The sequence below is a fragment of the Mobula birostris genome, chromosome 9 (assembly GCF_030028105.1).
Source record: "Mobula birostris isolate sMobBir1 chromosome 9, sMobBir1.hap1, whole genome shotgun sequence".
Taxonomy (NCBI): Eukaryota; Metazoa; Chordata; class Chondrichthyes; order Myliobatiformes; family Myliobatidae; genus Mobula; species Mobula birostris.
The window spans coordinates 136,215,216-136,242,673 of record NC_092378.1 but is presented as its reverse complement, the minus strand read 5'-3'; the positions used below and the strand labels follow the sequence as shown (position 1 = coordinate 136,242,673).

Sequence of the window (27,458 nt, the reverse complement as noted above, 5' to 3'; positions counted from 1 at the left end):
TGAATGCCAACATACCATTCGCCTTTTTCACCGCCTGCTGTACCTGCATGCCCACTTTCAATGACTGGTGTACAATGACACCCAGGTCTCGTTGCACCTCCCCTTTTCCTAATCAGCCACCATTCATCTGCCATGAATTTGCCCACTCACCTAACCTATCCAAGTCACCCTGCATCCTCTTAGCATCCTCCTCACAGCTAACACTGCCGCCCAGCTTCGTGTCATCCGCAAACTTGAAGATGCTGCATTTAATTCCCTCATCTAAGACATTAATATATATTGTAAACAACTGGGGTCCCAGCACTGAGCCTTGCGGTACCCCACTAGTCACTGCCTGCCATTCTGAAAAGGCCCCGTTTATTCCCACTCATTGCTTCCTGCCTGCCAACGAATTCCCTATCCACATCAATACCTTACCCCCAATATAGTGTGCTTTAAGTTTGCACACTAATCTCCTGTGTGGGACCTTGTCAAAAGCCTTTTGAAAATCCAAATATACCACATCCACTGGTTCTCCCCTATCCACTCTACTAGTTACAACCTCAAAAAATTCTATGAGATTTGTCAGACATGATTTTCCTTTCTCAAATCCATGCTGACTTTGTCCGATGATTTCACCGCTTTCCAAATGTGCTGTATCACATCTTTGATAACTGACTCTAGCATTTTCCCCACCACTGATGTTAGGCTAACCGGTCTATAATTCCCCGGTTTCTCTCTCCCTCCTTTTTTAAAAAGTGGGGTTACATTAGCCACCCTCCAATCCTCAGGAACTAGTCCAGAATCTAAAGAGTTTTGAAGAATTATCACTAATGCTTCCACTATTATATACACACACTCTTTCTCTCTCTCTCCTTTTTTTCCCTCTGTCCCTCTCACTATACCCCTTGCCCATCCTTTGGGTTTTTCCTCCCCTCCCCCTTTCCTTCTCCCTGGGCCTCCTGTTCCATGATCCTCTCATATCCCTTTTGCCAATCACCTGTCCAGCTCTTGGCTCCATCCCTCCCCCTCCTGTCTTCTCCTATCATTTTGGATCTCCCCCTCCCCCTCCCCCTTTCAAATCTCTTACTAGCTCTTCCTTCAGTTAGTCCTGACGAAGGGTCTCGGCCCAAAACGTCGACTGTACCTCTTCCTAGAGATGCTGCCTGGCCTGCTGTGTTCACCAGTAACTTTGATGATTGTCTGCAGACAGCTATCTCTCAGGGCAGTGGTTTGGAATGCTTTGATTCCCATCAAAGGACTTTGAATTCCTGGAAGGTGGTACTGAGATACATATGTGCTGGGACACATCATCGGTGATATAATCTGGGGTCATCAGGTGTTTCGGATCTTTCAACATCAGACACCCTCGACCAGGCAACCCAGCCAGGGTTGATCAGGCCCTGGCTTGTGTCCCAGCAGCACTGGTCCACAGGTCACACCTCCCGATCGATAAGCATATGGAGGCTTGCTCATCAGCCTCTATGATGGTCCTGATGGCTGGAAACAGAAATGGTGGAGCGGGTGGAGGGATGATGGACAGATGGAGATGTTCTCTCACTGGACTGTGGTTGGACAAGTTCTGATCTCCCAAGGGACCATTCTTGCCATGAACAATGAGTCCATTGTTATCAGGGAGAGGGTGATAATGCGAGAAGCCCACCAAATTTAATGTCAGGAGCTTATCTTAATTGTTCTCCTTCATTATTACCTAATATGTTGGGTGGTGGAACAGTAGCTATTGGGGAGGAGAGCAAATGTCACAGCCAGGTGACCTTTGAAGAGTGTGCCGATCACTTGGGAATGCTGAGGTGTACTGTGTGTGGAAAAAGAAGGTCGGGGATCAGAGCTGGTGCAACACACACAAAATGCTGGAGGGACGCAGCAGACTGGATGAAGGGTCTTGGCCTGAAACGTTGACTGTTTATTCGCCTCTATAGATGCAGCCTCGCTTGCTGAGTTCCTCCAGTATTTTGTGTGTGCTGATGAAGATTTCCAGCATCTGCAGAATCCCTTGTGTTCAGGGCTGGTAGCCAGGGAAGGGGAACCAAGTGTGCATGGCCATCATTGTGCTTAGGATTGGGAGGAGCTCTGTCATGATAAATAGGGAGTGGGAGAGGCTGAGTTTAGCTGGGGAACTGGGATAGAAAAATGGGCACTAGTGAGGGGATGGACAGCACCCCAGTTGATCATTTCATGGTGAGAACTTGACAATGGAGTGCTCTGTCTCCACATCTTGGGGGTGAGATTGGTGATATTCACCATTCTGGGCCCAGAGCTAATACTGAAGCCAATGAATCTGCGGAAACTTACTGAACCCAGAGATCATTGAAGTGGTACCCAGAGCAGTAGTGTGATCACTTGAGCCGAGTATGATGTTCTCCTAAGGGGTTGTCCATTGGTGGGTCCTTAAGTGGCTGTAGCAAACTGAACACTGGTCCATCCCTCTCCTCCAGCCCCAACAGCCTGACCTTTTCAATCTGGCCCGGTGCTTAAATCAGCCAAACCTTGAGTCGTTCCTCGTTCTCAGACCTGGGCCCTGTCACTTTGATACGCTCTCGCCTCAGTTCTGCTGCTTAGAATTGCCTCTGCTTCAGTAATGGCCAAACATTGGCTCATTTCCTGCTCTCAGGCTCAGGCCTTAACACCTCAATTCAGTTTGTACTCGCCTTACCACAACCATCCTGCACCTTCGAGACTTCCGTTCAGGCTGCAAAAATGCTAGGTTGTGCGGGTGGGTCAAAGGCTCAACTCCGAAAGGGAAGTTACAGGCTATAGATTGCAGTGATTGCTTCAGAGAAAATATGTGATTAATAAAGCAGTTAGTAGTTTTGTTTGCTGCCAACAAGTCGTCACTGTGCTTCACCATTGTGCATTTACCCTTCAGCAAAACCAATACCTCATTTTTGCTTCCAGACCATTCACTGCCTTTGTAGATTGACCAATTGGAAGAAAATCCCTTTATGATTCTTTCCATGGGAATATTTCATTTATTTCGGCTACGTGTTCTTGTCATTATTTATCTCTCAACTAATATATCCAAAGCAGATCTTTCATTATTCCAGTACTGACTAAAATTCATTGACATAAATGTTAACTTAATTTCTCCCTCCACAAATCTTCCTGACCCCCATTTTCTGTTTTTATCCCTGAAAGAGATTATTTACTCATTATTTCATCCCTTTTTGCTCCAGCTTGTGGTGCTCAACTTAAATGAACTATTTCCCAGTGCAACAACAACAGCACACCAAAAATACTTCAATAACTTTGAGACAAACCGGTAGCTCAAAACAAGAAATTATACAGATGCTGGAAATCCTGAGGAACATACATCAAGTGCTGGATGAATTTAGCAGGTTAGGCAGCATTGTGGAGAGGAATAAACAAGTCGTTTCATTTTGGACCGAGAGCTTTCATCAGGAAGGGAGAAAGAATCCAGAGAGTGATATGTGTACAAGATAGCAGGTGAGAGGTGAAACCAGGTGAGAGGGATGTAGGTGGGTGGGAGATGATGGGTGGAAAAGATTAAGAGCTGAAGAAAAATAAATCTGATATGTGAGGACAGTGGACCATGGGAGAAAGAGAAAGAAGGGAACCAGATGCACCAGTGGTTTAAATAAATGTAAGTCTCTTTCTAACGCAGAATATTCCTTTTAACTACTTAGTTTAATCCACATGTACTATTGTCTCAGTGAACATATATAAGTATATTTGAGGATTTTATTTTAAGACAGAATTTGCTAAATGAGACGGGCATGAAGCTTACATCTCAGTCCTTGCTCTGTAATCCTTGCACCTGGCTACCTGCCTAAATGGTGATTGTCTTCATCTTTCAATAAGCAGTTTGACCCAGCATGCATGCATGTGTACCAGGTCAAAAACCCATTTGGCTCAATCCAGCTAACTCATTTCCATGGCAAGTCTCAATCTGCTGAATCGTTAACCCCCTCGAGCATCAATTTCTTCAGTAATCACAAGTGGACTTGAGATTCCTTTTGCCAATGCTTTTGTTAGCAACATCTACAATACCTTTTGGTGAAACAGCAGCAGAATAATTTCACCTCGTGCTTCTATCAAGAAGCTTCATAGAGCTGACAGAGATAACAAATAGCTTCATAGAGCTGACTGTGATCATGGCTTTGGTTAAAGTATATACAGTATACTATATAGTATATAGAAATCCACGGCATAGTAAATTTTAAATTGTCCCATTCAAGTCTAATGATTTAATCATTGTGGAGTCTTTCAACTCTTGGGGGATAACATCTTTCCTGAAAAGGGGAGTCACTCTGCTCGGCTCGTGAGAATTGTAGCTGTGAAACAATCTCAGTTTCTGGGGCCTCCTCCATAGCGATTGACTCTGGGACTGTAGGAAGTGGTTCTGACACCTCCGGCCACCTTTGTTCTCTAACAATTGACTCTGCTCTTCTCAACTGATCGATGTGTTGTCTCTAGGTGATATCCGATGGAATCTCCACTGTGTAGGAGAGTGGTCCAGTCCCGTACTTAATCTTTCCAAGTACCCACTTTTAATCACTGCTGTAGTCCCTCACCAGGACTGCTTGTCCAGGAGTGAAACATTGAACCTCCTTGTTTAAGGAGCCCTCAATTTGTCTCAGCTGATTGTTCTGAGATTGGGTTTGAGGAGATTGGAGCGTGAACACAAGGGATGACCTAGGAACAGATAGCTGGTGAGCTGTCGGTTGTGGAGTGTGCTGCATTGTGATATGCAAGGAGAGAGTTGGCGAGATTCTGATGCAGGGCAGTGTAGTGTGCTCTGCTAACATTGCTCACAGTACATTCTTTAGATCCGGGACAAACCTTTCTACCAAGCCATTTGTGGTTGGGTGTATGATGTAGATGTAATATTTCTTATTCCATTCATTTTCAGGAATTACTGAAACTGTTTTGCAACAATCTGTGGTCCACTGTCTCTGACTAAGTGTCTGGAACACCAGTTCTTGAGAGGAGTCTTCTCAACATATCAGCAGTGTGCGAGGCTGAAGTGGAGACTATTGGGAACACATCTGGCCAGTTTGTAGTTGCATTGACTACTACCAAAAAATTTTGCCCATGAAAGGTCTGGCAAAATCTACATGAATCCTCTGCCAGGCAATGCAGGCATTCCCCAGGGATGGAAAAGCACTGCTGTTGGCATCTTGCACACTGCATGACAAGCTACTTGGTTTATAGATCTATCCCAGGCCACCAGACAAAACTACAAGCCAATGCTTTAATTTTAACCTTGCCCAGATGACGTGTATACAACTCCTCCAACACTTTAGCTCTCAGATTGGATGGTACAACAACTCTCAATCACCATATCAGACAACCTCCATCACAGGCAAGCTTCACTGGATGATATGGATCATAATATATAAGTACAGAGTCTGAAGTCACCATTTCCTTTGCCTTTTGAAAACCACCTGATACTGCTTTGTCCATTGCCATTTCTTCCTGATCTGTGCCAATGAGTTTAAGAGGTGGAGCACGGTAGCTAAGTTTGGTATGAGCCAATTATAGTAATTGAAAAATCATGTGATACTTCCTTTGGCCTTTGGGCATCCAGCACTGCTTGAATTTACTCAGCAAGCTTGTGACACTTGGTTAAAAGAATTCACACTTGTTGCATCCTGCTCTGATCTAATATTTAATAATCTTATAGTATTTTAATATTGTCTTGAGATTTTGGAGATGTTCCCTGTCATCCTCACCGGTAACAATGATGTCATCCAGGTAACCCTGAGTGCCTGGGTAGCCTCGCAGTACCTGTCCATAGCTTTCTACCAGAGTGCAGGTGCAGAGGCTACTCCAAAAATAAGCCTATTATAGCAATAAAGTCCTTTGTGAGTGTTTATGGTGAGAAACTCATTTATCTCTTATTCCATCTCCATCTGTAGGTAGGTCTCAGCTAAGTCCACTTTGCTGAAGTATTTTCCCCCAAAGAGGTTTGCAAAGCTACCCTCTATCCTAGGCAGAGGGTATTGATCCACTTTCGGTATTGGGTTGATAGTGACCTTAAAATCACCAGGGATCCCGATAGTCTCATTCTTCTTGACTACTGGGACTGCTGGCATTGCCCATGGGCTCCACTAAACCTTGGGAAGAATTCCTTCTGCCTCCATGCAATCTAACTCACTGGCTGTTTTATCACGGATGGTATAAGGAACTGGATGGGCTTTGCAAAACTTGGATGTGATATTTTCATTTAACACTACTTTACCATTGATATGTTTGAGTTTTCCAATGCCATTCTTGCAATGGATTTTGTACGTAAATGGTGGATGGATCTCCAATCAAGTTGTAGCTGTCTCAGCCAATCACTATGCGGGGCCTCCTGTTTTTACCACATACAAGCCCAATGTGGGTTGTTAGCTGTTGTATTTCATTGTTACAAATGTCAGTGTCAAGGAATTATCTTTTCTCCAGTATAAGTTCTTAGTTGGATATCTGCCAGCTTCAGTCCAGCATCTTTGAAATTCTGTTAAATTCTTTTGTTTTGAATAACCAAAACAGTCGAGCCAGTGTCCAATTCCATTTTAACGTGTTTGCCGTTTAAACCATATTGCTTGTCTATTTTTGTTTTTACAATGTAAGTGTCAAGGCTACACAGTCCTGAGGGTAATCTCATCACTATCAGAGTTTTCATCAACAGCACACAGATTAGTGCTCTTTTTGAAACTGCAACTTGACTCTAGCCTTTTCTCTTCACTGTTCAGTCCATTTACTTTTGTCTGCCTGATATGCCCTTTTGTATGTGTCATACTTTATTTCATTTTCTGCAAGTTTCACCTTTAAATCTGCGTTGGACCCACATTTTAATTCCACATCCCATTCCCATTCTGACATGTCTATCCACAGCCTCCTCTACTGTAAAGATGAAGCCACACTCAGGTTGGAGGAACAACACCTTATATTCCGTCTGGGTAGCCTGCAACCTGATGGCATGAACATCGACTTCTCTAACTTCCGCTAATGCCCCACCTCCCCCTCGTACCCCATCTGTTACTTATTTTTATACACACATTCTTTCTCTCACTCTCCTTTTTCTCCCTCTGTCCCTCTGAATATACCCCTTGCCCATCCTCTGGGTTACCCCCCCGTCTTTCTTCCCAGACCTCCTGTCCCATGATCCTCTGTTATCCCTTTTGCCTATCACCTGTCCAGCTCTTGGCTCCATCCCTCCCCCTCTTGTCTTCTCTTATCATTTTGGATCTCCCCCTCCCTCTCCCCCTCCAACTTTCAAATCCCTTACTCACTCTTCCTTCAGTTAGTCCTGATGAAGGGTCTCGGCCTGAAACGTCGACTGCACCTCTTCCTAGAGATGCTGCCTGGCCTGCTGCGTTCACCAGCAACTTTTATGTGTGTTGCTTCTGTTTAGATGTTGCAATTTTGTTCATACTCACTATCATTCCTGACTGCAACTCAATTGTGTCTCTGCTGTTTCCATGGCAACAGCAATTCTAACTGCTCTTTTAAATATAAGTAGTGATACAGTTAGGAGCTGTTTTTGAATACTTTGTCGTAAGATACTACAAACTAAACAATCTCTCAGTGCACCATTAAGCCCATTACTGAACTAACAATGCTCAGACAATCTCTTTAATTCAGCCATGTACACTGAAATGGACTCCCCTTTCTTTTGATTCCACTTATGAAACCTAAAGCATTTTGCAATTATGAATGATTTTCATTCTAAATGTTCCTGCATTACTTTCATGATATCAGCAAAGCTCATTTCAGCTGGTTTGGTTGGAGAAGTGAAATTTATTAGCAATATATACACACTCAGAAAAACTGGCACTCGCTTTTCACTGGCTATTTCATTTGCTTCAAAACACTGCTTGATTTGTTCAGTACATAATATCCAGTTTCCTGTTGTGTAATCAAACACACCAATTTTTCTGGTGTAGCTAGCCATTTCTGCTCTTTTATTTGTTTATTATTATTATCACCCAGTACTTACTGTTTATAAACCCAGAATTCATACTTTCTTGTCTTTTTCAACTCAATCGTTTCTGTCCCCTTTCCACTGCACTTCAAGAGGTAGGGAGTCATCTCGGATTTATTTAAAACTTACTCATCACCACTGCTATGTCTTGTAACTCCAAAATGTAAAAATTAATTGAAAGCTGAACAACAGAGGTGGGAGATAACTTGTGTTCGTTTGATTTTACTTTAACTGAGGCACACTCATATGACATGGTACTGTTACTTCTTAAAAAAAAAGAATGTTTATTCAATCAATATATTTACAACATTACTGATATATTACTGACATGTCAAGCACACAACAGTCAGCACAACATTGTGGGCTGAAGGTCCTCTACCATCCTGCAATGCCCTGTGTTCTATAAAGAGACAACACATTAGATTACTGTCTAACGGCTTGGAGTTTCTTACCTTCCCTGTTCATCCCGTGCAATCATCAGCCTCATGTTATTGGATGAAGAGGCAGCTCGAAGGATTTCCACTGCACTAGAAATGAGAAAGGTTGATAAATCCAGAAATGTCACCAAAACAGACTTTACATCCATAGTAATGTAATGGCTATAAGGAACTAAAGTTGAAGATTTACTCCCTGGTTTCAACAGCTCCCTGAAAACTAAAGAAAATAAGAAATAGGGGCCCTCAAACCTGCTCTGTTACACAATAAGATCAGGACTGGTCTTATTGTTAACTCCACCTGCAACTAACTTCCTGTTTGCTCCCCATTATCTTTAATTGTCCTATATTTCAAAAATCAGTCCATATCAGCCCTGAATATATTTAATGGTTCAGATTTCTGGAGTAGAAAAAGACATGTACAACAATAAAAAAAATCCTCCTCATCTTGGTGTATCGATATTGGTTAATTATTGTCACACATGTTGACAAATAGTGAAAAACTGTTGTGGATGATCCTTTATTCTACTCTGACAGAAGGTGGAACTTTTAAAGCACATCCTGGAAAGTTTTTTGATCAAATATGTGGATAATATCACCAGAGAAGAAAGGAGCTGAATCTTTGGAAATGTGATCTTTAGAAATACTATGCAAAAGTCTTAGGCACACATATATTGTTAGGGTGCCTCAGACTTTTGCACAGTGCTGTATTTGTCAACGTGGAGCGGAGAGTGAGTTTGTAAATCTGGCAGGAGCAAAGGATGTTGGGAACGGCGAGGGTTGAGTGCCGCGGGAGGGCTGTGGGACAGGTGGCAGAGGAGTGCCAGGGCGGGGGATGGTGTAAGTGCAGGCACACCCTGCCCAGAGACACCAGGCAATGTCATATGGTTCCAAACAATTAGTTTATTTATCATTACAGAGTATCGCTGATGCTTCCTGTTCCTTTGCCTCTCCCTTCCCTTTTCCCAACCATGAGTCCCCTCTCCCTGACCCCTTCCCTCTCTCAGTCCACAACAGAAACCTGTATCAGAATCAGGTTTATAATCACTCGCAAATATAATTTCACTAGAATTCAGGAGAATGAGGGGTGACCTAATTGAAACCTATTGAACGGTGGAAGGCCTTGATAGAATGGATGTGGAGAGGTTGTTTCCTATGGCGGGAGAGTCTAAGACCAGAGGACACAGCCTCAGAATAGAGGGGTGTCCTTTTAGAATGGAGATGAGGAGGAAGTTCCTTAGCCAGAGAGTGGTAGGTCTGTGGAATTCTTTGCCACAGGCAGCTGTGGAGGCCAAGCCCTTATGTGTGTTTAAGACAGAGGTTGATAGAATCTCGATTGGTCTGGGCATGAAACGATAAGGGAAGAAGGCAGGAGATCAGGCCTGGGAGGAAAATTGGATCAACCATGATGAAATGACAGAGCAGATTTGATAGGTCAAGTGGCCTAATTCTGCTCCTATATCTTATGGGCTTTTGGAAATTAGGTTTTTTGTGCAGCAGTGCAGTGAAATATATAAAATTACTACAATACTCTGCAAAAGTCTTAGGCATCCTAGCTCTATATATGTACCCCAGACTTTTGCACAATCCAGTAACTCTATTAAGTAGAGGAAGTGTCAGTGGGGGAGCATTTCAGAAATAATGACCATAGCTCTAAATTTTAAAACTACTAAGGATAATTAGGAAATTAAAGATCTGAATTGAATGAGGTACTTCCCAAAATGGTGGTGGAGGCAGGAACTCTCACAACACTTCAGAATTATTTAGCTGAACACCTGAAATGGCTGGAAAGCTGGAGAATGGGATTAGTATAGATTGGCACCCAATGACTATCATGAACACTGTGCACCGAAGGACTTGTTTCCATGGTATATAACTCTGCTCAATTGTCCTGGAAATGTCTTAACTAAACCCACCCCTTCAAGCCCACTTAGAATGTTATATCTTTCAATAACATCACCTCACATTCTTCTAGATTTCTAAGCGATGGCCCTGCTTGTTCAGTCTTTCTGTTATCAACTAAATAGGCCAAGGAAACTACAGCAAACTTTGCATTTCTGAGGTGGTGTTGCCTTACTCCTTGCTGGGCAGAGCTGCTTCAACACGAATGACTCACTTAAAGGTTCTTGGGCCCCATTTAGCAGAAGAATGTTGTCAAATGTTATTTAAAGCCTTGAGCCTCCACCATGGAGTCAGGTGAACCAAGGTTTAAATATATCTAAAAGTGGCCTTAAAAGGAATTTAGCCTGTGAGATGCTTATGGTTCTGCACTAGGAAAGCATCAGTTTTATCTTGCTCATGAGACTGATAGAGGGGATAATTACATTACTAGCAACTAACAAAGATTATTAAAACTTCTTGTTTTGAAATAGGTTTTGTTGTAAATAAACAATTTGAATTTTAGCAGTACAGATTAAAGGTGGTTTCTGGTAGCTTTAGACATAGATATAGTGAATCAAAATATGCTTTAGAAAATGAATGCATTCAAATGGTATCTTTTCTGTCCCTTTCTGGATATCCCAACAATTTTAAAACTATTGCAGTAAGTACTTAATACACACACACACAGAGTAGATAAATTTCATGTCTAATAGATTGGAGCAGAATGTTTAGCAGATAAAATTATGTAGAACAAAACAATTTTTTGTTTCTTTTGCCTACTGTACCTTTCATTGGTCACTCCCACCAGACTGTCACCATTAACTTCAAGAATCTGGTCTCCTGGTTGCAGACGACCTAAAAATTTAAGAGTAAGAGCATAAATTGTAGAATATTTAGAATGCATTCCAATATTGGTTTATAGGCACCTTCGGAAGTTCATTATTAATCACTTGAAGGTCATTTGGTCTTTGAACTCTGAGGAGAGATGGATAGAGCCAAAACTACTCATGAACCTGCACACTTCAATATCTCGGGATATGTTCTTAAAAGCTAGCAACCAACTTACTCAGAGGCATCAAGGAGAATGTGAGACATTAGACGATGATCATTTGATGACCAATCCTGAGACAGATGTATGTCATTTGTTGACCAATCCTGAGATAGATGTATGTCATTTGTTGACCAATCCTGAGACAGATGTATGTCATTTGTTGACCAATCCTGAGACAGATGTGTGTTATTTGTTGACCAATCCTGAGTCAGATGTTGGTCCTCTGATGACTAATGTTGTTGTCTGGAGAGATACTTCCAGTAAGATGGCAGCAAGTGCAAACACAGCAGCCTCTCGAGGGCCAACCAAATATGCTATTTTCTTTGTACAGTTTGTTTTTTATGATACAAAGACAATTCTACTCCAAGAACTTTGAGCACTGCAGGGCTACTCCTCAATGAGCCGCTCATTGATCAGAGTAGCTGGATTAGTGTTGGTGTCAGAGCCAGCCGGGGTACAATCCTAAGACTCTGTTGGACAGTGATAATGTAACTTGCCACAGGCCTGTTACCCTTGTCTGGGGGAAGGACAGATGACATAGGAGCTCTGTAGCCTCAGCTGTAACAAGAACTGGGCCTCAAGCCTCAGGCTTGCCTGCTGCTACAGAGCAGGTGAGAGATGCGTAAGCGTTTACAGTGTAGCGTCCGAGCTTGGCTGGGGCCTGACTCCTCCCATCAGTGCTGCCCTCTTGTGTTCAAGCAGTGGAACGACAGGCTGGATTGCGTGCATCTGCTCACTGCTTGGAGACTGTACCACCAATTGCTAGACATTGCCGCTCAGGGTCTTGGGTGATACATATTTTTTTCGAGTGAACATGCTTCTTTTCTTGCTATTTTGAATGATATTACTCACTATTTTTGAATCTTTTCTTGCTATTTTGAATGTTTTGCACCTTAGCCCCAGGGGAATGCTGTCTCATTCAGCTGTATCTGCGTATGGCTTGAATGATAATTAAACTTAAACTTGATTTGAACTTAAACTTGAAACAACATTCTGCTGCACCACCTGGTCCAAGTGGAGCTCTCAGGAGCATTGGCAACTGATCTGCCGGCAAAACTCTAGGCCAGACCCTAACACTTTGAGACATTGGAGAGAACGATGCAATGTAATTTCAGGAATTTTTGCGCAGTGTCCTGACCTATAACAGGGGAGAATTGTAGGCAGGACTCACACTTGGCGTGACCAGAATCAGCCTATGTGATTCCTCTGTCATGTTCGGTGTCAGCTCAGGCGATCTTTCCATCCAGTACTCTCAGGTATCCGAGAGGGGCAAGATGCAAGGCCGGGCTGCCCAGGGATCATGGCACAGTGGCACGACTATTAGAGTTTTTGCCTCACAGGGGCAGAGGCCAGGTTCAATCCTGACCTCAGGTCCTGTCTGTGTGGAGTTTGCACCTTTGTCCTGTGATTGCATGGGCTTACCCCCCCCCCCCACAAACCCCAAAGATGTACTTCTTGGTAGGTCCACTGGCCACTGGAAGTTGAGCCTAGTGTAGTGTATAGATGAGTGGTAGAACCTGGGAGGAGTGGATGAAAATGGGGGGGGGAGGTGAACAAAGGAAATAAGATTAATGGAAATAGGTGGTTGATGGTTAGCGCAGACCCAGCGAACTGAGGGCCTGTTTCTGTGCTGTATCCCTCTACGACTTTATAGTCTGTGGTGTCCATGCAATCAGCAGAGGAATCCTTCTGCAGGTAAAGAGCCGGAAATATTTTTACAAGTTTATCCACTGAGGTACAGTGCGGAACAGGCCCTTCCAGCCCTTCAGGCCATTCTGCCCAACTACCCCTGATTTAATCCTAGCCTAATCACAGAACAATTTACGATGACCAATGAACCTGTCAACCAGCTTCTGGGAGGAAACCCACACGGTCAACTGGAGAATGTACAAACACCTTCCAGGAATTAAACCCGGGTCACTGGTACCGTAAAGCATTGTGCTGCCCACTTCAGTCCCAAAAGGACCCCTCAAACATATCTGGGATCTTTAACTCAATGAAACTCCAGGATATTCTTTGAGATCTTAGAGAAACACAGGGTAGGTATGCCATGAGCACATGCCTGTAGAGGAAGATCACACTGAGGGTTAAATCCAGCATCCGTGTGTTCTGTGCAGGAACCTGAAGGTCAATTTTCAGTAAATGGAAGAATCATTACTTTCTTTTATACCTAGGGCCTCTTGCGCCCATTGATCATCACCATGTACTGAGGGCTACATGGGAATGGTCCAGGGCAGAAGGGCAATCAGAAAACAAAAATACTACAGGCACTAGAAATTATGAAATAAAATTAAATCCTGGAGTTACATCTGTGCCTATTTCTGATGAGAGGTCTCAGAACTGAATTATTAACTCTGTGTCTCTCCCTTCAGATGCTGCCTGACCTACTAAATATTATCGATGTGTAATCTATTTTAATTTCAGAATTACACTCTGACTCTTGGCCAAAGTGAGTATGTTGGGGGGAGGAAGAAGAGAATTAATTGATATTTGGTTCATTATTGTCACATTTCCCAAGGTACAGTGAAATGTTGTTGTTTACATGCCACCAGGCAGACCACACCATACACTTATGCAGTACAAAAGGAAATAAAACAATGCAGAAGATACAGTAGTTTCACAGTTATAGAAAAAGGGCAGTGCAGGTTGACTGAGAGATCAAACATATATTTTTATACCAGCAGGATTGACACAGGAGATTTTGCAGATGCTAGAATTCCAAAGCAACACACACAAAATACTGGAGGAACTCAGCAGGTCAGAGAAGCTCTCTTTGAGCCTGGTGGTGTGTGTTTGCAAAGTATCAAGGATCCACTCTTCAAGAAGGGGGAGAGGCAGAAGAAAGGAAGCTGTAGGCCAGTCAGTCTGACCTCAGTGGTTGGGAAGATGTTGGAGTCAATTATCAAGGCTGAGATCTCAGGGTACTTGGAGGCACATGATAAAATAGGCGTGGTTTCCTCAAGGGAAGATCTTGCAAGGGAAGAAATCTGTTGGTATTCTTTGAAGAAATAACAAGCAAGATAGACAAAGGAGAATTGGTTGATGTGTATTTGGTCTTTAGAAAGCCCTCGACAAAGTGCCACACATGAGGCTGCTTAACAAGCTACAAGCCCATGGTATTACAGGCAATATTCGAGCATGGATAAAGCAGTGGCTGATTGGGAGGAGGCAAAGAGTGGGAATAAAGGGAGCCTTTTCTTACTGGCTGCCAGTGACTAGTGATGTTCCACAGCGGTCTGTGTTGGGACCAATTCTTTTTATGTTACTTATCAATGATTTGGATGATGGAACTGATGGCTTCATTGCAAAGTTTTCAGACTTACAAAGTATGCAGATAGGTGGAGGGGCAGGTTGTTCTGAGGAAGTAGAGAAGCTACCGAAGGACTTCGACAGATGAGGAGAATGGGCAAAAAAATGGCAGATGGAATACAGAGTCAGGAAGTGTATGGTCATACACTTTGGCAGAAGAAATGAAAGGGTTGGCTGCTTTCTAAATGGAGAGAAAACACAAAAAACTGAGATGCAAAAGGACTTGGGAGTCCTTGTGCAGGATTCCCTAAAGGTTAATTTTCAGGTTGAGTCTTTGGTAAGGATGGCAAATGTGATATTTGCATTCATTTCAAGAAAACTAGAATATAAAAGCAAGGATGTTATGTTGAGACTTTATAAGGCACTGGTGTGGCCTCACTTGGAGTATTGTGAGCAAGTTTGAGTGCCTTATCTTAGAAAGGATGTGTTGAAACTGGAGAGGGTTTAAAGGAGGTTCATGAAAACAAGTCCAAGATCAAATGGCTTGTCATATGAAGAACATCTGAAGGCTCTCGGCCTGATTTCACTAGAACTCAAAAGAATGAGGGGTGACCTCATTGAAACCTATTGAATGGTGAAAGGTCTTGATATAGTGGATGTTTAGAGTATGTTTCCTAAGGTGAGAGACCCAAAGACCAGAGGACATAGCCTCAGAATAGAGGGACATCCTTTTAGAATGGAGATGAGGAGGAATGGGAGAGTGGTGAATCTGGAATTCTTTGCCACAGGCACTGTGGAGGCCAAGTTTTTATGTATATTCAAGACAGAAGTTGATAGATTCTTGATTGATCAGGGCATTGGGGGTACGGAGAGAAGGCAGGAGATTGGGGCTGAGAGAAAAGATGGATCAGCCATGGTGAAATGGCAGACCAGACTCACTGGGCCAAATGGACTAATTCTACTTATGGTCCATCAGTGACAAGAATGGTAAAAAGAATTGATTTGTTACATAATTATAAATGTTTGCGAAAAATCATCCTGATCTTGCAGTACGGTGGAAGTGGAACAACAGATGAATAATAAGAACTGTCAATGAAAGCATCACTCACCATCCACTGAAGCAAGACCACCAGGCAGAATCCTCTTCACATACAGACCGTGTTCCTCTCCAGTCAGCTCCTTCACTCCTCCAATAACCTTAATTCCTGCAAAGACATTTTAATCATCTTCAAACAATCAGCGTTGTGATTTCTTCTGTGTCCATAGTCATAGAGTCATAGAACACTACAGCACAGAAATAAGCCCTCTGGTTCTTCTAGTCTGTGCCAAAGTGTTATTCTGCCTAGTCCCGTCAGCCCACATATTGAGAAGACTACAACGTTTAATATCTAAGAGTAACTACTGAACTGTTCTTGAGATGATTTGGCTTGTTTGGATTTTTTTGTAGCATCAGCAATTTCAATTTGCAAATAAGGATACAAACACCTTCAACAAGTTCTCGTAGACTTCCAGTTATGCAACGTTGTTCTGGAATACCAGCATCTGCAGAGTCTCTGGTGTTGATCTTGCTGCTCCTATGTTTTTCTTGTCTCCTGTGCTGAACTGAGGCAATGGCCTGCAGTTAATGGGCTCCTGCATTGGCTGTGACTGGCTTTGTGGCTGTGAACTCACTTCCGTGAACTTCAGTTCTGATTTTACTTGCTTACTTTTATTGTTTCATGATTTGTTTTTTTTTTTCTGCGCAGACTTATCTCCTTACAGTATTTATATAGTATATATATTTTGATATCATATGTGGTTGGTAAGTTGATGGAGAAGAACCTGAGGGGCAGGATTTATGAACATTTGGAGAGGCATAATATGATTTGGAATAGTCAGCATGGCTTTGTCAAGGGCAAGTCGTGCCTTACGAGTCTGATTGAATTTTTTGAGGATGTGACTAAACGCATTGATGAAGGTAGAGCAGCAGATGTAGTCTATATGGATTTCAGCAAGGCATTTGATAAGGTACCCCATGCAAGGCTTATTGAGAAAGTAAGGGTGCATGGGATCCAAGGGGACATTGCTTTGTGGATCCAGAATTGGCTTGCCCACAGAAGGCAAACAGTGGTTGTAGACAGGTCATATTCTGCATGGAGTTCAGTGACCAGTGGTGTGCCTCAGGGACCTGTTCTGGGACCCCTTCTGTTTGTGATTTTTATAAATGACCTGGATGAGGAAGTGGAGGGATGGGTTAGTAAGTTTGCTGATGACACAAAGGTTGGGGGTGTTGTGGGTAGTGTGGAGGGCTGTCAGAAGTTACAGCGGGACATTGATAGGATGCAAAACTGGGCTGAGAAATGGCAGATGGAGTTCAACCCAGATAAGTGTGAGGTTCATTTTGGTAGGTCAAATATGATGGCAGACTATAGTATTAATGGTAAGACTCTTGGCAGTGTGGAGGATCAGAGGGATCTTGGGGTCTGAGTCCATAGGACACTCAAAGCTGCTACGCAGGTTGACTCTGTGGTTAAGAAGGCATACGGTGCATTGGCCTTCATCAACCATGGGACTGAGTTTAAGAGCTGAGAGGTAATGTTACAGCTATATAGGACCCTGGTTAGACCCCACTTGGAGTACTGTGCTCATTTCTGGTCACCTTACTACAGGAAGGATGTGGAAACTATAGAAAGGGTGCAGAGGAGATTTACAAGGATGTTGCCTGAATTGGGGAGCATGCCTTACGAGAATAGGTTGACTGAACTCAGCCTTTTCTCCTTGGAGCAGCGGCTGATGAGAGGCGACCTATTAGAGGTGTATAAGATGATGAGAGGCATTGATCATTGGATAGTCGGAGGTTTTTTTCCCAGGGCTGAAATGGCTAACATGAGAGGGCACAGTTTTAAAGTGCTTGGAAGTAGGTACAGAGGAGATGTCAAGAGCAAGTTTTTTGATGCAGAGAGTGGTGAGTGTGTGGAACGGGCATACGGCAATGGTGGCGGTGGCAGATACGATAGGGTCTTTTAAGAGACTCCTGGATAGGTACATGGAGCTTAGAAAAATAGAGGGCAATGGGTAACCCCAGGTAATTTCTAAAGTACATGGTTCGGTACAGTTTTGTGGGCCGAAGGGCCTGTATTGTGCTGTAGGTTTTCTATGTTTCTCATGTTTACTTTGAACTTTGAAACTTTGAACTGTCTACTTGTCCACCTGACCCTTATATTTATCAAAGCTAATCCCATCTGCTTACATTTGGTCTGTAGCCTCTATACTTTGGCAATTCAAGCACTTACCTGGATGCTTCTTCAATGTTGTGAGATTACCTCCCTTAGCCACCCCTTCAGGGAGTGTGCTCCAGATTCTGAACACTTCCTGGGTGAAAAAAATCCACCTTCAAACCCCCTCTCAATCTCCTAGCTCTCAACTTAAACCTCTTGTCTTAGACACCCCACCAAGGGAACAGGATTCGTACTATTTGCTCTACCTATCTCCCTTATGGTTTTGTATATCTCTGTCAGGTCACCCCTGGGTCTCCTCCACTCCATGATAAACAAGCCCAGCCTCTTCAGGTATTCCTTGTAGTTGAACTGCTCCAGTGCAGGCAACGTCATTGTAAGTCTCCTATGTTCCCTCTCCAGTGTAATCACATCCTTTCCATGGAGATATTCTTCATTAATTCCACAGGCTGATCCAGCATTTAATTGTCCATCCGTAACTGCTGTTGGCGCGTGGCCAAGTGGTTAAGGCATCGGTCTGGTGATCTGAAGGTTGCTAATTCGAGCCTCATCTGAGGCAGCACATTGTGTCCTTGAGAAAGGCACTTAACCACAGATTGCTCTGCGACGACACCAGTGCCAAGCTGTATGGGTCCTAATGCCCTTCCCTTGGACAACATCAGTGACGTGGAGAGGGGAGACTTGCAGCATGGGCAACTGCTGGTCTTCCATACAACCTTGCCCAGGCCTGCGCCCTGGAAACCTTCCAAGGTGCAAATCCATGATCTCATGGGACTAACGGATGCCTACATATAATTGCATAATTGCTGTTGAGAAAGTGATGAGCTGCCTTGGACAGTTGGAGCTCTTGATGCGAGGGTATACCCACAATGCTGTCCAGGGTTTTCACCCAGCGATGATAACGGGATGGCAGTATATATTAGTCATAATATAATGACTAGCATTGGCACACACACTGAAATGTGCTACTTTTCATCACATCAAACCAATAAAGTTTGTGCGGGGCAGCTCGCATTTGTCGCCATGCTTCCAGCACCAACGAGGCATGCCCACCACGTGATAAGCCTAACCGTACATCTTTGGAACATGGAGGAAGCTGGAGCACTTGGACAAAACCCCTCGGTCATGTGCAGGATTAACGGTGGCTTGGAGGGGAGGGGGCAGATTCCGAGGGGAAATCAGAACTGCAATCAGGTGTTATCTGTCCAATTACTTCTGAAGTTATAGAATCATAGAGCAGGACAGCACAGAAACAGGCACTTTGGCCCATATTGTCTGTTCCAAGCTGTTAGTCTGCCTCGTCCCATCGACCCGCACCCGGACCAGAGCCCTCCAAACCTCCCCCATCCATGTACCTATCCCAACTTCTTTTAAATCTTGTAATCCAACCTATATCCACGACTTCTGCTGCCGCTTGTTTTGTACTCACACCACCCTCTGAGTGAAGAACTTCCCGCGTGAGGGAGAGAGAGAGAGAGAAAGAAAGAGAGAGAAAGAAAAGAGAGAACAAGAGAGAGAGCAAAAGAGAGAGAGAAAGTGAGCGAGAGAGGGAGGGAGGGGGAGAGAGAGATTGCGGATATTGTAGAAGTCTGTCATAGGTTACAACATGACATTTACATGCTGCAGATCTGGGCTGAGAAGTGGTAGATTGAGTTCAATCCAGAGAAATGGGAAATGACACACTTTGGAATGCCAAACTTGAAGACAGAGTAGAAGATTTCTGACAGGATTCTAAACAGTGTGGAGGAAGAGGGGAATCTTGGAGTCCACATCCATAGATCCCTCAACATTACTGTGCAGGTTGATAGGGTGGATAAGAAGGTGCATGGTGTGTTGGCCTTCGTTATTCCATGGATTGAGTTTAAGAACCATGAGATGGTATTGCAGATCTATAAAATTCTGGTTAGACCACACTTGGAGTACTATGTTCAGTTCTGGTGAACTCGTTGTAGGAAGGATGTGGAAGCTTTAGAGAGGGTGCAGAGTAGATTTACCAGGATTCTGCTTGGTTTGGAGAGCTCGTCTTAATAGGATAGGTTGAACGAGGTATGGCTTTTCTCCTTGAAGTGAAGGAGGATGCAGGAGGGAAGGGTTAGATTGATCTTGAAGTAGGTTAAAAGTTTGGCACACCATCATAGGCTGAAGGGCCAGTATTGTTCTCTACTGTTCTATGTCTGAACATGCTTCAGGCTGTAAAATGTGCTCTACAAATGTATCACACTTGAGTCCTGAATTATCTAGCCTGCAGAGCAGGTCTAATGAAAAAAATGTAAACTTCCATAATGACATGATGATGGATTCAAGAATAATTAGGTCCTGTAGAAATTATTCTGATGTCAACTTCATCTGGGGGAACACTTGAACAAGTGAATAGTTGCTCGGACAAGTAAATTTTTTCCATGGAAACAGATTTCAAGAGCACAATGTTTGCATAAGTGGCTGCAGAGCCATCTATGGGTTAACAAAGGCATCGTTAGGAACACAGACAGGAACATTGGAGCATTATAAAAACCATCCAAATGTAAAGGCAAGTGATGTGCGTCTTAATGTCGAAAGGGCACATGGTGAGACTAAGCCAAACTGCCCAGCTGATCAGGGAGAGGATTAGTAAAGATTTAAGCATAAAGAGTTTAACCAATTGAAACAACCTGACTCTCACAAACAGGGAGAGGTCATAGATTCAGTTTGTAGCTGCCATCCTGGTGTAAAAAGGAGGTTGTGCAAATGTGCAGAGGCGGTTCTTCCCTAGTTATACAAGAGCTTTCCTAACATGCTTTGCTGCAAGCCATTCCAAAGGAGGGCCGCTTTCTCCGAGCCCTCTCCCCTCTAGTTGTAAACACTGACAGATAAATTCTCTCTTTACCGTGTCCTTTCCCGACAGTATCCCTGTTTAAAAGCACAGATGTTAGAGGTCATAAACACAAGAGATTCTGCAGATGCTGGAAATCTTCAGCAAGGCACACAAAATGCTTGAGGGACTCAGCAGGTCAGGCAGCATCTATGGAGGGGAATAAAGAGTCAATGTTTTGGGCTGAGAACCTCATTCAGGACTGGAAAAGAAGGGAACAGAAGCCAGAAAAGATTGATAGATACTTTATTGATCCCAAATGAATTACAGTGTCACAGTAGCATTACAAGTGCACAGATATACAAATATTAGAAGAGAAGTAAGAGTAAATAAAAAATTAAGTTTCCTCAAACAGTCTAACAGAAGGGGATCATCACTTTCCCAGATACAGGTTGACTCATAGAGCCTAATGGCTGAGGGCAAAATTACCTCATATAGCACTCTTTGGAGCAGCACAGTTGTCTTGGTCTATTACTAAAAGTGCTCCTCTCTTCAGCCAAGGTGGCATGCAGAGGGTGAGAAACATTGTCCAGAATTGCCAGGATTTTCCGTAGGGTTCTACAACAGCCTCCAGTGTGTCCAGTTTGCCTCCTTAACAGAACCAGCCTTTATAATCAGTATATTAAGCCTGTTGGGCATTTCCCCAGCACATCACCACGTAGGAGGTTGTGCTGGTGGCAATGGGGTGGTAGAACATGTGAGGGGAGGGGCCTGCATACCGCAATAGGAAGGTGGGTGGGGGGGTAGGAGCACAAGCTGGCAGGTGATGGATGAGGCAAAGTGAAGGGGAAGGTGGTGGCTGGGTGGGGGAGGGGAAATGAAGTAAGAAATTACAGGTCAGAGGTTAAGATGGCATACTGATAGCCGCCCGTGGTTTCCTTGGCAATGGTTCAGTAGAGCGCCCAAGATGAGAGATTTAAATGGTCTTTCTGCATTAGGTTCGACTGCTGTGGTTTGCTGAGTGACGTCGCTTAATGTGTGGCTCCCAGCGTTAGAATAGATGCGGGTCTTTGGGCCCTGATGTTTAACCTGCTGTGGGCAGCAGAATGGTATGGAGAGTTGTTAACTCACACAGGACTTCAGAGGCCTGCACTCTTTTGGCCTGTGCCTCATTTAAATCCTAACAGCTCACTGCCTGGAAATGTTAGAGGCAGCTGATTCCCATTTTAACCTACTTTATTTATCACAGTTCCCATTCTTGTTTCCATTGCTCTTTGGAATTTAGCTCTGGTGTCGCTGCCAATCTTCCTCCAGCAGCTGCCTCCCATCCTAACACTTCCTTACCCTCTTCCTGCTCCATCTGCTGTCCCGATGACGGGTCTCAGCCCGAAACATCCTCTCCACAGGTGCAGACTGACCAGCTGAGTTCGTCCAGCACTTTGTGTGTGTCTTCCCATTTATTGTTTGTTTCTTTTCTCTCCCTTTGTCTCCCTCCATCTATCATTCATTTGCACCAGCCTTCCAACTCTGATATAAACGTATAAAATGATGAAAGGGATAGATAAAATGGAGGCAGGAAAGTTGTTTCCACTGGTAGGTGAGACTAGAGCTAGGGGACATAGCCTCAAGATTCGGGGGAGTAGATTTAGGACGGAGATGAGGAGGAACTGCTTTTCCCAGACGGTGGTGAACCTGTGGAATTCTCTGCCCAATCCCGATGAAGCAGTGGAGGCTACCTCAGTAAACATATTTAAGACAAGGTTGGATAGATTTTTGCATAGTAGGGGAATTAAGGATTACGGGGAAAAGGCAGCTAGGTGGAGATGAGTCCATGGTCAGATCAGCCACAATCTTATTGAATGGCAGAGCAGGTTCGACGGGCCAGAAGACCTACTCCTGCTCCTATTTCTTATGTTCTTATGTTCCATCCCAACTTGGCACTACCCACTGGTTCAAGGGCCTGATGGTTGAGGGGTGCTAACTTCTATACAGTACCTTCTTCCTGATAGCAGCAGTGAGAAGACAGCATGTGGGGACCCTTCATGATGGAAGCTGCTTTCCTATGACAGTGCTCCATGTAGATGTGCTCAATGGTGGGGAGAGCCTTATCTGTAACGTACTGGGCCATACCCACTACCTTCTGTAGGATTTTATTGTAACTTTTCTGCACCATGATCCTCTGGCCAAGGAAAGTAAGTGTTTGTTACCATTTTGTGGAAAACTGTCAGGCCTGCAGAGTTCCAGTCTGCTAACCGAACTCAAGGGACAATATTTTAATTCAATAACTTTACTAAACCTGTCGAAACATTGCTTGCTGCTGCAGGGTACAACGCAGACACGCGGGACTGTGTTAAAACGGGGAGGAAGGAGACAGAATTTTATTGTGGGGTGGGAATCATCACTGGCAAGCTTATTATAGTGTCCTGCTGTGATGGGGATTAAATTATTTAGATAAACACATTGCAACAAGAAGGGTGCCCTCCAAGAGGAGGAAGGTAATAGAAATGAACGAGAGAATGTAGCAGGGCTTAATCCAAATGCCTCCCAAACAACTGTCACAGAATTAATTTATTTGCTCTTCATGCTCTTCTGAATCAAAACCAGTCACAGACAAGGCAAGACAACATCAGCTCACCCTCCATCTGTTTTTTTTATTAACTGTCCATACTAGTTATAATTATGCTCTGATCTCATGTTTTAAGCAAACAACAGATTCAATTCTTTCAAATGGTCGGTTTTGTTTTCTCTGTCGTAAACTCTGGTTATTGTAAGCAGAGGAATTTTTTGACCATAAAAAAATAGTTCCCTTGTTCCAGTGAGTCTGTACTGGTAAGGCTCAATCTTTGGTTCCTTCCTTTATTTGCAACAAGTTGTGAGGTGTCCAGACAATGAGGATCCACTGTAGGCTGTGTTTTATTAAGAGAAACAATTGGGCAAACGAGGCCTGTACTCACTGGAGTTTAGAACAGCAGTGAGCAAGGACCTAACTAAAAAAATCGTCATGAGAGGCTTTAACAAAAAATGGAGAGGAGGTTTCTCTTTGTGGGAGAATTTAAAACTAAGGGTCACTGTTTTAAAATGAGGACAGATTTTTTTTTGTTTGTCTCTTTCTCAATGGATGGTGGAAGTAGAGTTTTTAAATATCTTTAGGGCAGAGTTAGATAGATTTGTAGTAAGCAAAGGGGTGAAAAGTTACCACAGAAAGAGGGGAAGATGTATTTGAATGATAATTGACTCATAGGGAATGGGGGAGGAGCCTAGCCATGCTTCTAGTTTATACATTTGCATATTCATTTCCTGTTTTTCTCGTCTTCAATGATCATCATCTCAACTCCCCAGCTCTGGGTTAGAAAGGGGAGAAATTTATTTATGGCATTGTTCAGTGTCTTCCATTAGGTGTCTGAGAGTTTTACTTTAGTACAGGATTACAATCACTCACAAGGCCCACGTGATCACAAAACCTGTCATCATCAAGGTTACCTATGAATAAATCCATGGTCGTTTTCAGAATGTGAACAGTGATTGTGGAGCCAACCTCCAACAGGAAGTCAGGCCTTGGGAAACAATAGCTACCACTTACAACCTCAATGTGGCAAAAATCTTCCAAGGATTAACCAACAGAAAGTTGATGTCAGTACAGTAAGTACTGGGAACATGATCAAAAGTTTCATCAGTGGAGTATATTTTAAGCAGTGTCTAAAGGGGTAAAGAGAGGTGGAGAGATTAAGGCCTTTGGCAGTTGATGGCATGGTCACTAATTCTGGAGCAATTAGGTTTGTGATGAGCGAGGAAGCTGATCAAATGTGTCTGCACTTCCCAGAGGGTTGCAGAGGAGGGGAGGTTATTCATGGAATATTTCAGCCTGTGCTGTAATAGGAAAACCATATAAACAAAACAGAATACAGAGTTAAGACTTCAACAAGGTGACATCAAGAAGCACAAAGGATAAGCTTACAAACACAAGAGATTCTACAGATGCTGGAAATCCAGAGCAACACACACAAAACACTTGAGGAACTCTGCAGGTCAGGCAGCACCTATGGAAATGGATAAACAGTTGACATCTCAGGCCAAGACCCTTCTTCAACACTAGAAGGGAAGGGGGAGGATGCCATAATAAAAAGGTGAGGGGAAGAGGAGGAAGATAGCTAGAAGGTGATAGGTGAAGCCAGGTGGGTAGGAAAGATAAAGGGTGGAAGAGGAAGGAATCTGATAGGAGAGGAGAGTGGGGCAGAAGAAAAAGGGAAATAGGATGGAACCTAGGGGAAGGTGATAGGTAGGTAAGGAAAAGAGGTAAGAGGGGAATAGATGAAGACGAAAGGAGGAGGAAAAAAATACTGGAGGGAGATACATTTATTAATAAGAAGAATTCTAACACATCATGTGATTAAAAATTCTCTTCCCCATTTGTACATATAATGAGGTCACTCACCCAGTCCATTTTCGCAGTCTGTAAAGTCTACGCAGTGTACTCTCCGGTCTACCCCATAGGGGCCCAGTACTGTCCTGGAACAGAAGACACAAGCCAAAACTGAGTCCATATTCAGAGGCCACCTTATTTTGAGGCTAAGCAGAATAAATTCCCAGAAGCCATGAAGTGGCGTCGATGTAGAAAAATTGTAACTTCAGATTTAACAGGGTACAGAGTCATAGAACATTACGGCACAGAAACAGGCCCTTTGGCCTCCATAGTCTATGCCGAACTATTAATCTGCCTAGCCCTATCGATCTGTGGGATACTGGGCTTTCAAAACTAAATCAATTGCAAACAATTAGATCCTCCACCTTTCTAACCAGAATACAATTCCATAGTGGTTATAATTCAAGATTACTTTGTTGGCTACACACCTCTACCTCACTTAGCCTCAGGGTGAGTTTTGAGGAAGGAGCATGCTGTGTTTTGTAACTCCAGAAACTAAGCAAGAGACAAACATAGGAACCCGGGGATAACATGTCTACTTCATTTTACTTTAGTGAGGCACGCACGTATGACATGATGGTCTATTGACGTATGCCATTCACATACCCTTACACATAACCTGTAATGAATTATGTAAGCAAACATAGAAAGATTAATCAAACAATATCACTCAAAGATTACTGATATATTAAATAAAAAAACACAGCACATCCTTTGATCTGTGTGACCACAAACAATAGAGTATAATGTACCGAGCAAAACATTACTGACAGGCTACAGAACTGGGAACCTGGTATAAATTCCTACCTTCATCACTGCTGTCCACTCTGTGTTAAGAGAACTCAGCTGTCTCTCTCACAGAAATCAAACAATTAAGATGGTCTCATCGTCACAGGTAGAGTGAGATACCGAGGCAACATGATGGGTGAGCTGGGACGGGCAGTGTGGCTACCCTGAGCTGATATCAGACATCCTACCCTGCAAAAACTCAGGGAGGTAGCACCCCGACTCCCCCCCCCCCACAACACCATATTCCCCCCACCCCCCGCCGACCTCCAAGGGTGTATGTAATCAACAGGAATTCTGCAGATGCTGGAAATTCAAGCAACGCACATCAAAGTTGCTGGTGAACGCAGCAGGCCAGGCAGCATCTCTAGGAAGAGGTACAGTCAACGTTTCAGGCCGAGACCCTTTGTCAGTCCTGATGAAGGGTCTCGGCCTGAAACGTCGACTGTACCTCTTCCTAGAGATGCTGCCTGGCCTGCTGCGTTCACCAGCAACTTTGATGTGTGTTCCAGGGTGTATGTAATACTTTGTTTAGTGATTTTGTCCAACCTGTAAACCAACTTGGGTACATGCAGCAAATGTGACCTTAAAATATGTGCTTATATTATAGTATATTATCATGTTTATTCTATTACAACTTTAAGCAAGTCTACAGGGAGTTTGGCCTCATCACGTCGGACATCAATAGAGTAGCTCCCTAGCAGCTAGCCAGCTAGTTTAAGTAACGTTAGCTATGCTAATGAACAGATGACACCTGTTAAACTCAGCTCAACATGTCTTTTACATTTTAACCCACCATGGGCAATGGAAAAGTCACTGTTGCAAATAGTGCAGCGAGCAACACTGTCATTATTTTTGAGGTCGACTGTAAAGCCCGCCCACAGAGAAAACTGATAGGTCTACTTAGCAGGGGTCCCCAACATGCTCTGCACCGCAGACCGGTTTAATATTGACAATATTCTTGCGGACCGGCCGACCAGTGGGGGAGGGGGGGTGTTAATCACGACCAGAATATAGATGATAAGTCAATAGCATCATAACATTTTAAGTAACGTTTGGATATTAAACACACAACGCATATTTTCCCCGTATGAACATATAAAATCATTGCAACACACCAATATCGCTGAATCAGTGGGAGCCCTGGGCTTGTTTTCCTACAACAAGAGGGTCCCATCGAGGGGTGAGGGGAGACAGCGATACTCGAAGGGGGTTCCTTATGTCCGGTCTATTCCGCAATTTAGTTTTCGTTGCGTTCATTGCAGAAAACTCTGCTTCGCAACGATATGATGTTGGAAATGGAAGCAACGTTTTTAGTGCTTTCCTGGCTATCTCAGGATATTCAGCCTTGACTTTGATCCAGAATGCTGGCAGAGATGTTATGTCAAACAAACTTTTCAACCCGTCGTCATTTACAAGCTTGAGGAGTTGATCTCCTTGCCACGCTGACACGGATGACGAGCGGGTAATGTTCAAGCTCAACAGTGCGTGACAGGGAATGAGGAAAGGTGCAAATGACTCATATCGTTTCATATCGCCAAATCATATTGTTTCCTCACAGCCCGGTGGTTGGGGACCACTCTTAGCACGAAGAGAGACCAATCAGGATGCTCGCTCTCACTCTCCCTCTCAAAAAAATCTATTTCTGGGATATTGTATATAATTTCCAGGCATCAGGGAGCCACTATCGATATGCGGGAGACT

At 43.6% G+C, this 27,458-nt stretch overlaps 1 protein-coding gene across 1 annotated transcript in view; it reads right to left on the bottom strand.

Moving 5' to 3' along the window:
- Positions 1–27,458, bottom strand: part of LOC140203113 (syntaxin-binding protein 4) — a 133,761-nt gene that overhangs the window by 77,460 nt on the left and 28,843 nt on the right. The window contains exons 3-6 of the mRNA XM_072268936.1: positions 24,981–25,054; positions 15,655–15,750; positions 11,031–11,100; positions 8,383–8,457 (exon numbers count right to left, since the gene is read on the bottom strand). Of these exons, the coding sequence (XP_072125037.1) occupies positions 8,383–8,457; positions 11,031–11,100; positions 15,655–15,750; positions 24,981–25,054 (315 nt within the window). The remainder of the gene's footprint in view (positions 1–8,382; positions 8,458–11,030; positions 11,101–15,654; positions 15,751–24,980; positions 25,055–27,458) is intronic.